This window comes from Cherax quadricarinatus, chromosome 72 (genome assembly GCF_038502225.1).
Source record: "Cherax quadricarinatus isolate ZL_2023a chromosome 72, ASM3850222v1, whole genome shotgun sequence".
NCBI lineage: Eukaryota > Metazoa > Arthropoda > Malacostraca > Decapoda > Parastacidae > Cherax > Cherax quadricarinatus.
In genome coordinates this window covers 12,032,982-12,045,617 of record NC_091363.1, presented here as the reverse complement: position 1 = coordinate 12,045,617, position 12,636 = coordinate 12,032,982, and the positions used below count along the sequence as shown (strand labels likewise).

Below are 12,636 nucleotides of genomic sequence, written 5' to 3'. Positions count from 1 at the left end.
GAGGAATGTACAAGAGTATAATGTTACCAACCCTTTTATATGGGTCTCTTAAACGTTGCTATGAAGAGGAAGCCAGAAGCACAGGAGATATAATGCTTAAGAACAATATGTGGTGTGCCCTTTATATATATGTTGTTATATATGTGGCGTTACTCAATGTATTATACAGGGAAAAGTTGAGGGATTAATGAGGTAGTTTTTGTCATTAAGAGATGATGAATGAGAATAGGATGACCAAGAGGGTATAAATCCGGGTTGGAAGAACTGAAGGGGTTCTTCCAGAAATGGATAAGGGGAGAGTGTAAATAGTTTCGTGTGGTGGGGGCTTGAGCATCCAGCACGGGTGGTGAGAATTATAAATAATCAATCACTGTGTGCCTTGTGTGTGTCCTATACCAATGTACTCATTTGTATCGACATTGAACTTCTGTCAACATTCAAGCCAAACGCCTCATTCTCTGACGATACTTATTAGTTATCTTTGATGGTTTCTGGGACATCAGTATAAAATAATCTCTATCAAGTATACAAATCACTCACCATCGGCCTACAGGAAACAGGTCAAATTTTAATAATTTTATGCATCGGTCTTTATTCAGATCATTTCAGTAATAAATATAACAGTAAATATATGAAAAGCATAATTTTTTATATTGTTTTATACATAGGCAGGAGCAGGCTCGTAGGTTGGAGTGGGTTTATAGGCTGGGGCTGGCTTGTAGGCTGGAGCAGGCTGGTAAGCTGGGTACTGGGCCTCACCCTGGTAGCTCACTTCAGCTACGTAGCCGGAGTCACCGTTGACATAGTAAGTCACCTTCTGCAGACGACCGTCGGGTAGCTGGACATAATAACTACCCTTGGTGTCGTAACCGTTACGAGATTCATCATGTCCAAAGTCGTTGCCGGAGTAGTCGTCCCTCACAGCGTACTGAGAGTTGTACTGGGGAGGAGTCTGTGGAAAAAAATAGTCATATTTTCTTATACGGTATCTTAAATTGCATATTAGCTGCCTCTACCGAAGGTGTGGCATTGCTTCCTAATCGCTGGCTCGCCAGGGACCATATCGAAGAAAATAAAGAAGGAGCAAAAGGCTGTAATCTGAAAATAAAATTACATGAAATGTATGTAAAATTATATTTAAAAGCAGTTATTAAAAGTAATCCTATTAAAATAGCTAAATAATACAGCTAAATGTGAAGTACTTTTATATTAAGGCTTATACTCACATCAGGGTAAGTAGGAGCACCATATGCAGGTCGTGGGTGTGCTGGGGTTTTGTAGGCTGGTGGTGGAGGTCCATATGTAGGAGGTGGCTCGGGGAGGGCGAGGGCGGCAGCCACAAGAACTGCCAGAACTAGAACCTGCAAAACGATTCAAGCCAAACGCCTCATTCTCTGACGATACTTATTAGTTATCTTTGATGGTTTCTGGGACATCAGTATAAAATAATCTCTATCAAGTATACACATCACTCACCATCGGCCTACAGGAAACAAGTCAAATTTTAATAATTTTATGCATCGGTCTTTATTCAGATCATTTCAGTAATAAATATAACAGTAAATATATGAAAAGCATAATTTTTTATATTGTTTTATACATAGGCAGGATCAGGCTCGTAGGTTGGAAGCTCACTTCAGCTACGTAGCCGGAGTCACCGTTGACGTAGTAAGTCACCTTCTGCAGACGACCGTCGGGTAGCTGGACATAATAACTACCCTTGGTGTCGTAACCGTTACGAGATTCATCATGTCCAAAGTCGTTGCCGGAGTAGTCGTCCCTCACAGCGTACTGAGAGTTGTACTGGGGAGGAGTCTGTGGAAAAAAATAGTCATATTTTCTTATACGGTATCTTAAATTGCATATTAGCTGCCTCTACCGAAGGTGTGGCATTGCTTCCTAATCGCTGGCTCGCCAGGGACCATATCGAAGAAAATAAAGAAGGAGCAAAAGGCTGTAATCTGAAAATAAAATTACATGAAATGTATGTAAAATTATATTTAAAAGCAGTTATTAAAAGTAATCCTATTAAAATAGCTAAATAATACAGCTAAATGTGAAGTACTTTTATGTTAAGGTTTATACTCACATCAGGGTAAGTAGGAGCACCATAAGCAGGTCGTGGGTGTGCTGGGGGTTTGTAGGCTGGTGGTGGAGGTCCATATGTAGGAGGTGGATCGGGGAGGGCGAGGGCGGCAGCCACAAGAACTGCCAGAACTAGAACCTGCAAAACGAGACATCAAGAATCCTCATTAAATTCACAAATCTATTATTGGAGCTTCTGTGTCATTAACAATAGATCAGTTCCTACAAAAAAAAGGCAGATGTGTACCTTGGTAGTCATGTTGGTAGTGAACAGTGAAGGCAACTGACAATTTCTGAGGCAGACTCGAGTATTTTATACTAGCAGCCACGCCCAAGGTCACGTGAAGTGCCGAATTCTCGACAATTCATTGTATTTGGAAAATTATGTTGAAATTAGCATTTTTCTCGGAAATGTGGAAAAGTTTGGGATAATATACGTAATTATATAAATAAAATTCAATTCGCATCATCGGTAATTTCTCACGAAGGCAGAACGATAAAAAGAAGAGTAAATACAATCACCATCATTCATGTAAAAGATGCATTGGCAAATATGTTCATGGACATCAACATTCAAATGACCATTGGAAGTCGTACATCTCCATCTAGAAATTAAACTCGTATAAATGGTTTTCGTAATTTTTTTCATAAATGTTATTCTGCTAAAATTCCAGTTGCACTTCCAGTCATTAATTCCTACTTAATATTTTCACACATGCCTGCTGGATGCACAAGCCCCTGCCACCCAAAACCTAATAGTTAATGTCTTGAAAATAATGCTAATATCAAGTACAAATTGGATATTAGTATATGTGTACATACACACTCATCTAAAGTTCCTTTTTTTTCTTATTAACTCTCGTTTTTGTAGCTATTGTTGTCTTTAAATTTCATAGAAAAATGGGCTGTAATCCTTTCGTAAACATTACATGTCACGACTACAAAGCCGAAAGTAAGGGTCTAGTAACCTCTTCAGTATTAAAAAGACAAAGGAAATATTAAAGTAGATTCTGGAAGAGGTTAATTAGTTGAGAAAACCTGGAAAGTTAATGAAGTAGCAGTAAAAAGTAAGAGAGATGATAGATGGGAAGATGGACGTATTAGAGAGAATGTGTTAAAGAATCTAGTATAGATGAAAGGAAGGTGGTGATATGCTTTGGCTAGTGAGACAAAATCTGGTAAGAGTGAGGAAGAAACAGAGGTAAATATAGAAGTAAATGAGGCAGTGGATAGAATGAACGGGGGCCAAGTAGTTGGAATAGATTGGATTAAGATTGAGATATTAAAAACCGATGTAGATATTGTTTCGGGGTGGGTTTTTCATGCAGAAATAATGCATAGTTCCTCTGTCTCAGGGAAAAAGAAATTCGTGTGAAAGACTTATTTGGAATAAGCTAGCTGAGCATGATGAATTAGGCACATGTTTATACCTGTGCTTCTTTATTCTGAAGGCGTTTCACCAACTAATGGCTTCATCAATACAGTAGTTATTAGTCGGAGAGAGTAGGAGAGATAATCGGGTCCTTATCCTTAAAGATGTTGAAAATGGTGATAGTAGATGAGGTAATCAGGCCCTCAACCATGAAAGTGTTCATTATCTTAATTTCGATACGCCTGAAGTGTAGGCAGGATGATAGACGCTTGTATAGGACCCAGAGAAGGTGCAACAGTAGTTAAAGGCATTGAAACTGTCTCCAGCTGCAACACTTTCATAGCTGAGGACTTGAATACCTCTTCTTCTACTGTCTCCAGTGAATAATCTCATTGATTCTGTACTCATTGATTGGCAAAACATCTTCAGAATAAAGATAATCTGGGCTGCATATGTTTCTAAGCCAACAAATTTGCTCCAAGCAAAAGAAAGATAACTCCAGCTCCTTGGATCACGAAGCCATCACCAGCATCAAGGCAGAATGATGCAATAATGTAAAACATTACAACACATTTCAAGATTAAAAGTGGCATAATAACATCTATACACTTTAAAAATATCAACCTTCTAAGTAGGATACATCAGTGTTTAAATTTTATAAGCGATCAGATGAGCCTTTCTCCAGGCTCAAGTGTTACCGTACACAAGTGTCGAAAATTTGAAGCCGACTGGATGAGGCGTTCTCGAGTTACGAGCGAAATAACACCGAAACGGTAGAAGAATAACAATCAGGCAGCCTCTTAAAGGTTTTCCTTCGGGAATATCTAAATAAAGAATATTTATAAAGTATACTGCTCAGGTTAAGGCATATAAGAGATGACTATTTCCCAGTAAAAACTCGCCTTATACAAGGATATGCGAAGTCACCATGGTTATATAATATATTTACAGATGGGGCTATAAAATATAAATAGTATGGTGATGGGGTGAAGGGTGACTTTAAAAGATAGTGAGTATGATAAGGAGCTGTTATAGTTGCTTATTTTCGATGACACAGTTCTTCTGGGAGAGTCAGAAGTTTCAAACGTTGGTGAATGAGCTTGGAGAATGTATTTATCTCTTGAGGTAAAAAGAGGAATGTACAAGAGTATAATGTTACCAACCCTTTTACATGGGTGTCTTAAACGTTGCAATGAAGAGGAAGCCAGAAGCACAAGAGATATAATGCTTAAGAACAATATGTGGTGTGCCCTTTATATATATGTTGTTATATATGTGGTGTTACTCAAAGTATTATACAGGGAAAAGTTGAGGGATTAATGAGGTAGTTTTTGTCATTAAGAGATGATGAATGAGAATAGGATGACCAAGAGGGTATAAATCCGGGTTGGAAGAACTGAAGGGGTTCTTCCAGAAATGGATAAGGGGAGAGTGTAAATAGTTTTATGTGGTGGGGGCTTGAGCATCCAGCACGGGTGGAGAGAATTATAAACAATCAATCACTGTGTGCCTTGTGTGTGTCCTATACCAATGTACTCATTTGTATCGACATAGAACTTGTGTCAACATTCAAGTCAAACGTCTCGTTCTCTGACGATACTTATTATTTATCTTTGATGGTTTCTGGGACATCAGTATAAAATAATCTCTATCAAGTATACAAATCACTCGCCATCGGCCTACAGGAAACAAGTCAAATTTTAATAATTTTATGCATCGGTCTTTATTCAGATCATTTCAGTAATAAATATAACAGTAAATATATGAAAAGCATAATTTTTGGTATTGCTTTATACATAGGCAGGAACAGGCTCGTAGGTTGGAGCGGGCTTATAGGCTGGGGCTGGCTTGTAGGCTGGAGCAGGCTGGTAAGCTGGGTACTGGGCTTCACCCTCATAGCTCACTTCAGCTACGTAGCCGGAGTCACCGTTGACGTAGTAAGTCACTTTCTGCAGACGGCCGTCGGGAAGCTGGACATAATAACTACCCTTGGTGTCGTAACCGTTACGAGATTCATCATGTCCAAAGTCGTTGCCGGAGTAGTCGTCCCTCACAGCATACTGAGAGTTGTACTGGGGAGGAGTCTGTCGAAAATATAATTGTAACATATTTGTATATAATTATAACATGTTTGTATATCAGCTGCCTATAACAAAGTTGTGGCAGAGCTTATGGTTGCTGGTTCACCGGGGAACATTCACACAAATCATTTGTTATTTATTTTAACCAAAGAGAGACTAATTTTCGAGTAAATGAAAAAGTTTTCGACGAAAACAAAAACAGTAAACCATTTTGTAAGAAGCTCTAAAAATTACGTGAAAATTAAGCTCTTATTTTACTTCTGAGAACATTTGTTTAAAACAATCACATTAAAATTAGATAAATCAGCTGTCTGTGGAGTCATCTTTTTCAGCTTAATACTCACGTCAGGGTAAGCAGGAGCTCCATAAGCAGGTCGTGGGTGTGCTGGGGGTTTGTAGGCTGGTGCTGGAGGTCCATACGTAGGTGGTGGTTCAGGGCGGGCGAGGACGGCGCTCACAAGGACTATTAAAACCAGAACCTACAGAACGAGACACCGAAAACCGTCATTAAATCCATAAATCAATTAATTCATTACTCTCTTACTGCAACCTCTATTTCATAATCGATTATGTAATCGATATTGTTATTTCTGCAATTTATATATTGCATGTATTAATACTAATGTTACTAAAAATCACGAAAAATATTTTTCCAGAAAGGGAGGTGAGCACCTTGGTAGTCATGTTGGTAGTGATCTATGAACGCGTCTGATAGTTTCTCATTCAGAACGGAGGTTTTTATACTAGCAGCCACGCCCATAGTCACGTGGGGTGGTGATTCCTTGACGTCCCACTATATTTAGAAAATTGTTTAGGGTAAATTATTTTGAAAAATCGTGTCAAGAAATATCGAATATTGTTTTTTCGTTTGTACCTACTGTCCGATTTGTGTGTGATTGAAGCTATTTTTCAAAGTATCACAACTTTGGGGAAGTAGGTATTATTATGAGATTGTAGTTGGTAAAAGAGAGACAAATGTGATCATAATGTGATCATTTGTTGACAACGTTTCGCCCGCACGCTAGGTTTTATGAAGTCACAAAGACATGTAACTGTCAGATAGATCAACATCTTTCTAGGAGACAAACCCATTGAGAAATAGTCAAAAAAACGTCATATGCCTCCACAATAGTCATCATGGCAAAGTACTTATCCAAATTTTCTTACGGAAATCTGTCATTGACAAATATACAGTAATAATAGTAGGATAAAAGCCGTAGCAGACGACATTAGAATCTCTACGAGAGCAACATCCATTAAGGAAACAGACTTCAAGATGTAAACAAAATCTTCACCCTGGACACATGAAACTCCGTGACATAACGAGGACCAATTTCCACTACTTTATTATGGAAAATAGAACTGGAACACAGAGCAAAGTGCAATTACAACCCTTCGGTCGGACAGTATAAGAAGATTAACTATGCTGAAAGATCATAATAATGTGAATAGAAATTACCTTTAAAGTAAGCAATTCAATGCTCACGATAAAACTTTTGAAAATAACTTTAATATTTGTATTGTAATTTGCAGTTCACTATTTACTTAACTCGTGCAAATTGAAAATTTTGAGAACGTACAGGTAACTTTTACTGCTCATATCAGTTCAGTCAGATTTTTTTGGAATGTCTGAATTACTTCCATTTACACTGGCAGTGTGCAGGCGAAGAAATATATGAGGTCTGGAACCTGTCCATGGGGGCGGTCATCACCGAAGTCGTCTTAAGTAACCTTCAGGTAACCGTAAGGTATCTTTCAGGTAACCATTAGGTATCTTTCAGGTAACCATTAGGTATCTTTCAGGTAACCATTAGGTATCTTTCAGGTAACCATTAGGTATCTTTTAGATAACCATTAGGTATCTTTCAGGTAACCATCAGGTATCTTTCAGGTAACCATTAAGTATTTTTTAGGTAACCATTAGATATTTTTCAGGTAACCATTAGGTATCTTTCAGGTAATCATTAGGTATCTTTCAGGTAACCATTATGTATCTTTCAGGTAACCATTAGGTATCTTTCAGGTAACCATTAGGTATCTTTCAGGTAACCATTAGGTATCTTTCAGATAACCATTAGGTATCTTTCAGGTAACCATCAGGTATCTTTCAGGTAACCATTAGGTATTTTTCAGGTAACCATTAGGTAACTTTGGAAAGACTTCATGAACCATTTGCAAACAGTACAAGAAAAATACTCGTGATTTAAGCAAGGAACAAGTTAGAAAGGGAAAAAACCACAACGAAAAGTCAAGGTATAATAAGTAAACAAATGCCACAATAAAAGGTTCTAGATTTTTCAATGCCTTCCTGTAAATTACATGAGGAATTAAGAGTAAACACCCTAACCGTTTTTAAAGAGGACATTCAATGTTTTAATTTAGATATTACTAATTATAGGGCTGTGGTGTTTAAATATCGCGAGCACGTGAACTAGGATGCCTGACCTGAAATTCTGGCCACATTGGTGATGATTCTCAGAATCACGAGGTCCTCAATTATTCTCTTGTTTCCAAAAGTCGATGTGTACAACATTTGATTTCTTGATGATCATCTTGCAGCACTTAACAATCAATTCATTCTGATGATACGTATTTATACTTCATTATAAAAATATATAATACCTTCAATTTGAATGATTTCAGTGACAACAACTCAACAGTCTACCTCTTACACACGTTCACTTACACCGGGCATACAGGACACAATTAAATTTGTATTTTAATGTATTAGCCTTTATTCATATCATTTAGCAATAAATATATTCGGATATATAAAGTAATTATATATATTTTTATATTGGTTTATGGGTAGGCTGGAGCTGGTTTGTAAGCTGGAGCTGGCTTGTAGGCTGGAGCAGGCTGGTAGGCTGGAGCAGGCTGGTAGGCTGGATACTGAGCCTCGCCCTGATAGCTCACTTCTGCTACGTAGCCGGAGTCGCCGTTGACGTAGTAAGTCACCTTCTGCAGACGACCGTCGGGAAGCTGGACATAATAACTACCCTTGGTGTTGTAACCGTTACGAGATTCGTCATGACCAAAGTCGTTGCCGGAGTAGTCGTCCCTCACAGCGTACTGAGAGTTGTACTGGGGAGGAGTCTGTGGAAAAAAATAGTCATATTTTCTTATACAGTATCTTAAATTGCATATTAGCTGCCTCTACCGAAGGTGTGGCATTGCTTTCTAATCGCTGGCTCGCCAGGGACCATATCGAAGAAAACAGAGCAGCAAAAGGCTGTAATCTGAAAATAAAATTACGTGAAATGTAAACAAAATTATATTTATATTAAAAGCGGTTATTAAAAGTAATCCTATTAAAATAGCTAAATAATACAGCTAAATGTAAAGTACCTTTTTTTTAAGGTTTATACTCACGTCAGGGTACGCAGGAGCGCCATAAGCAGGTCGTGGGTGTGCTGGGGGTTTGTAGGCTGGTGCTGGAGGTCCATATGTAGGTGGTGGTTCAGGGCGGGCGAGGGCGGCAGCCACAAGGACTGTTAGAACAATAACCTGCGAAGCGAGATGACGAGAATTGACATGAAATCCACGTAGCAACAAAATCGTGGTTCGGTTACTGCAAAATCTATGACACAAACCATTATTACTCTGATGTATAATAGATACTTTTTTTCTGCAATTTATCACACACACACACACACACACACACATTTTATATATATTATATATATATATATATATATATATATATATATATATATATATATATATATATATATACATATATATATACATATATATATATACATAATCAACCACGGACAGCACATTTTCACTGAAAGTAAACAAGATATACACCTTCGTAGTCATGTTTGTAGTGAACAGTAAAGGCGACTGACAATTTCTGAGGCAGACTCCAGGTTTTTATATCAGCAACCACACCCAAGGTCACGTGACGCGTTGATTTCTTGCTATTTCATTGTATTCAGAAAATTATGTAGGGTAAATGATTTTCCTGAAATGTCCCAAAAATATGTGAAATTATTTGTGTAAATTTATAAAGATATGATTTTTTTTTTGCTAAATCTGCTGCTTTCCAAAATAGGTACTGAACCAAAGAAGGTATTACATTCATCATCGTTCGTTTAGTTTCTGTCTTGTCAAATGTGTGTGGATATCACAATTTAACCCTTAAACTGTCCAAACGTAGATCTACGTTTTTTCAACATTTGAAAGTATGTAAAAAAGTAGATTTTTTTTTTTTTACATTTGAAAACGTGTAAAAAGCTTTGATCTACTTTTTTTTGTTATATTTGAAAATATGTAAAAAAAAAAAAAAACGTAGATCTACTTTTGGATCACTACGCATGTGAACGTAGATCTGCTTGGACAGTTTAAAGGTTATTAAATGACCTTGTGAAAGGCAAGATGCTAACCAAGCGTTGTACTTCTCCTGTTCGTTCTCTTAATAACAGACAGTATATCACTGTTGTTACAGCAGGGAAATTTGTAACGGTTTAACGAATTTTAAACAGTGATTATCTGACTTTAAGTCTTCTATTGTGCTCGGTGGCTTCCCGTTATTTGTTCGCAAGTCAAAGCTTTCTTCGCCTTTTATATTGCATTTATGGTCATTGTGGTAATAGCTGGATAATTTTTATTGACAGGAAACAATCTAAACTTAATAAACCTAATCTAATTTTACCTAAATAACATAAACCGAGAAAGTTACTTCAAACTATCTGTGAGAATTCCACATAGAGTTTTCTCTAACGAGTTGACTTCCTCCGGAACTCAAGTCCGGCAACCCAGTTTTTCTGATCTGCTTCTTAAATGTTACTTTTCTCAAACTCCTGTATCAAGCCAAATCCCAAAATCCACTTGTCTTCACTCACTTTCATTTAAAAAAATTTGTTTTACTAGCACAATCATGTCTACAACGATTCAGTATTCAAAAAAAAAATTTTGAATCTCCTGTAGGTCCTCAGAAGTTCGATAGAAACGAAGAGTTCAACAGGCATTTTCCCTCTGAATCGCCACACTATGATGCTAAAATTGGAAATGACAGCCCTGGGTTCTGTGGGTTCTATGGGTTCTATGGTTCTACGTTTGCCCCAGGATCCGAAGGTCTCCGATCATGCTGGTACAAATTGTTACTGATGACCCAAATTGATTTTGATGGTCCCTGTCTTCATATTTGTTTAATTTTAATACTCAAGACCTAGTGGCCTTTTTTTTAATCTGCTGTTTTCCGATCGAATTATCAAACTATCAATATAAATAAAATGAAAGTGATTAGAAGATGTGTTATATATTTCAGTCGGCCAACGAGGCCCTTTTCAGCAGATTAAAATCTGTTGTGTTGCTTTTGGCTGAGTAATCAGGAAAAAGTCACCTGACACGGGTCTCTTTCGTAAGTTAAGCCATTACCTGACGCAGACATAATGAGGTTGCCGTGTCAAAATAGTGGTCACTAATGGCTCATAACAAGATTGAGTGGCTTCCACATGTGTCTAAGGACACTTGGAAAGGTCGGGTAGTCACTGACTCTACTGTAAAACATAGACAACTGTGAATGCTTAATTCCCACTACTGCACTCAGTAAGCACAGCAGAAATAATCGAGGGATACACCTTTCATAGGAAGGTCACGTAACCTATGTTACATGACTTAAGTCAGCTTGAAGCACCGCGTTAAGTACAGGAGCAAAATCAAGTGTGACCATAATGCAATATAAAAAGTATGTGACGAAGAAATTCTTGGGAAATTGAGCAGATGGATCCACATCTTTAGGATACAAAATCCAAAGAATGGAAAAAAAAGACGCTAACTTCAAGATATTAATTATAGGAAACACTTCACCGTGACTGACATGTCCACTTCATCAGGACTGAAGAAGTTACTCGGGACGCAGCGTTTTCCTTAATAAATGTCCTGAACTGTATGTGTCTTTTCCTACTTCTTGTCGGTATCAACATGACATTTATTTTCAGATCGAAAGAGAATTAGATCATAAAATCAGTTCTCTTTTTAATGTCTGATGCTATTACAAATACAATAATTATTGTTTAAGATCAGATCCCTCCCAGATGATACCAGAATCTGTAAGAACAGCATCCATCCAGGACGAAGTAAATCTCCAAGCCAACGTCAACCAAGACGTCCAATGAACCACTGAAAATACAGGTTTAAAGATGAGAAATTACAGCTTTTCAGCCACAGAGAAATGATTGCAACAGAGTATGTGCAATCGAAGTCCTCCATCGAAGAATGTGAGGGATATAGGAATAACTATGTCCAAATATCCTACAATAAGGGAACACAAATTTACCCTTAGCTCTGCAAATTCAGTAAAAGACTGAATAACAAGAACCTTCAGAGGAAGAAATCCTAAGGCTATACTCCCAAGGTGGTGTCACCTTGTTGACAGTGAAGAGCTCGCTGTCAGAGGAATTGAAGCTACCCTCCCCTTCCGTAGATCAAACATGAATGCCTCTCATTCTCCTACAGTTTTATGACTCTAGTGGGTTTAATACTTCCCCATAAATAATATAATGATGTACAGAGAATGATTATACTCTTCAAGGCAACAATATTATTTACACTAGACTATTGCTGTGCACTAACATATTTATTTAAATTTTGCAAAATCGCTGTTATGGAAAGTGCGCAGATAACTCTTACAGACCAAATAATTCTAGTCAGACTCTTTCATTATTGCAACTTTCTGAAACCGCTAAAATTTTACATTCTGTTGTGCAGCCAAGAAAAATGTGTCATAACTTATACCTTTTACACACTGCAAGAACTGATTAAAACAAATAATCACAATAAAAACAAGAACTCAGATGAAAGTACAAAGAGCTCAATGAGAACAAAGAGCCAAAAGCTTCTCAACACCTTTCACAAATATTAGGAACAAACAATAAATTCCTAACTCTTTTTAGGAGGGAATTTGATATGGATCTCTCGTTATCCCCATCAACCAGGCTGTGAAAAATGGTATGGCGGTACCGACAAGCTTTGATAACTATTGACTGAACTGGTAGGGTTATCAAAGCTTATTCCTTGGTTAGCAATGAAAATGAGTTGGGCAAATAATTTTGTTAAGTAGGTTGGAGTTTGAGGAGGACCCGCCTAGTA

General features: G+C 37.5%; 4 protein-coding genes across 4 annotated transcripts; all 4 read right to left on the bottom strand.

The window, feature by feature from the left end:
• Nucleotides 1-581: 581 nt before the first annotated feature.
• On the bottom strand, nucleotides 582-1,367 carry LOC128701287 (pro-resilin-like; the record flags this gene model as incomplete). Its single annotated transcript, XM_053794941.2, has 2 exons — nucleotides 582-952; nucleotides 1,227-1,367. Coding segments are annotated over 2 exons (435 nt in total), but the record flags the coding sequence as incomplete, so codon positions are not given.
• A 217-nt stretch (nucleotides 1,368-1,584) lies between these two features.
• LOC128701285 (pro-resilin-like) lies at nucleotides 1,585-2,358 on the bottom strand. Its single transcript, XM_070100227.1, has 3 exons — nucleotides 2,333-2,358; nucleotides 2,090-2,224; nucleotides 1,585-1,815 (listed from the first exon to the last, which is right to left on the bottom strand). Exons 1-3 carry the CDS (start codon nucleotides 2,342-2,344, stop codon nucleotides 1,585-1,587), a joined length of 378 nt encoding a protein of 125 aa, XP_069956328.1. The 5' UTR covers nucleotides 2,345-2,358.
• A 2,794-nt stretch (nucleotides 2,359-5,152) lies between these two features.
• On the bottom strand, nucleotides 5,153-6,251 carry LOC128701419 (pro-resilin-like). Its single transcript, XM_070100445.1, has 3 exons — nucleotides 6,211-6,251; nucleotides 5,883-6,017; nucleotides 5,153-5,541 (listed from the first exon to the last, which is right to left on the bottom strand). Exons 1-3 carry the CDS (start codon nucleotides 6,220-6,222, stop codon nucleotides 5,248-5,250), a joined length of 441 nt encoding a protein of 146 aa, XP_069956546.1. The 5' UTR covers nucleotides 6,223-6,251; the 3' UTR covers nucleotides 5,153-5,247.
• A 2,010-nt stretch (nucleotides 6,252-8,261) lies between these two features.
• On the bottom strand, nucleotides 8,262-9,387 carry LOC138854876 (pro-resilin-like). The gene is made up of 3 exons (XM_070100444.1): nucleotides 9,352-9,387; nucleotides 8,911-9,045; nucleotides 8,262-8,634 (listed from the first exon to the last, which is right to left on the bottom strand). The coding sequence occupies exons 1-3, from the start codon at nucleotides 9,361-9,363 to the stop codon at nucleotides 8,341-8,343; spliced, it is 441 nt and encodes a 146-aa protein (XP_069956545.1). The 5' UTR covers nucleotides 9,364-9,387; the 3' UTR covers nucleotides 8,262-8,340.
• Nucleotides 9,388-12,636: the final 3,249 nt, after the last annotated feature.

Coding starts and splice junctions, on each gene's coding strand:
- LOC128701419 (XM_070100445.1), bottom strand. Junction 5,542..5,882: donor GAGCTCCTGCTTACCCTGAC/GTGAGTATTAAG, acceptor TATTTTCGACAG/ACTCCTCCCCAGTACAACTC.
- LOC138854876 (XM_070100444.1), bottom strand. Junction 8,635..8,910: donor GCGCTCCTGCGTACCCTGAC/GTGAGTATAAAC, acceptor TTTTTTCCACAG/ACTCCTCCCCAGTACAACTC.
- LOC128701285 (XM_070100227.1), bottom strand. Junction 1,816..2,089: donor GTGCTCCTACTTACCCTGAT/GTGAGTATAAAC, acceptor TTTTTTCCACAG/ACTCCTCCCCAGTACAACTC.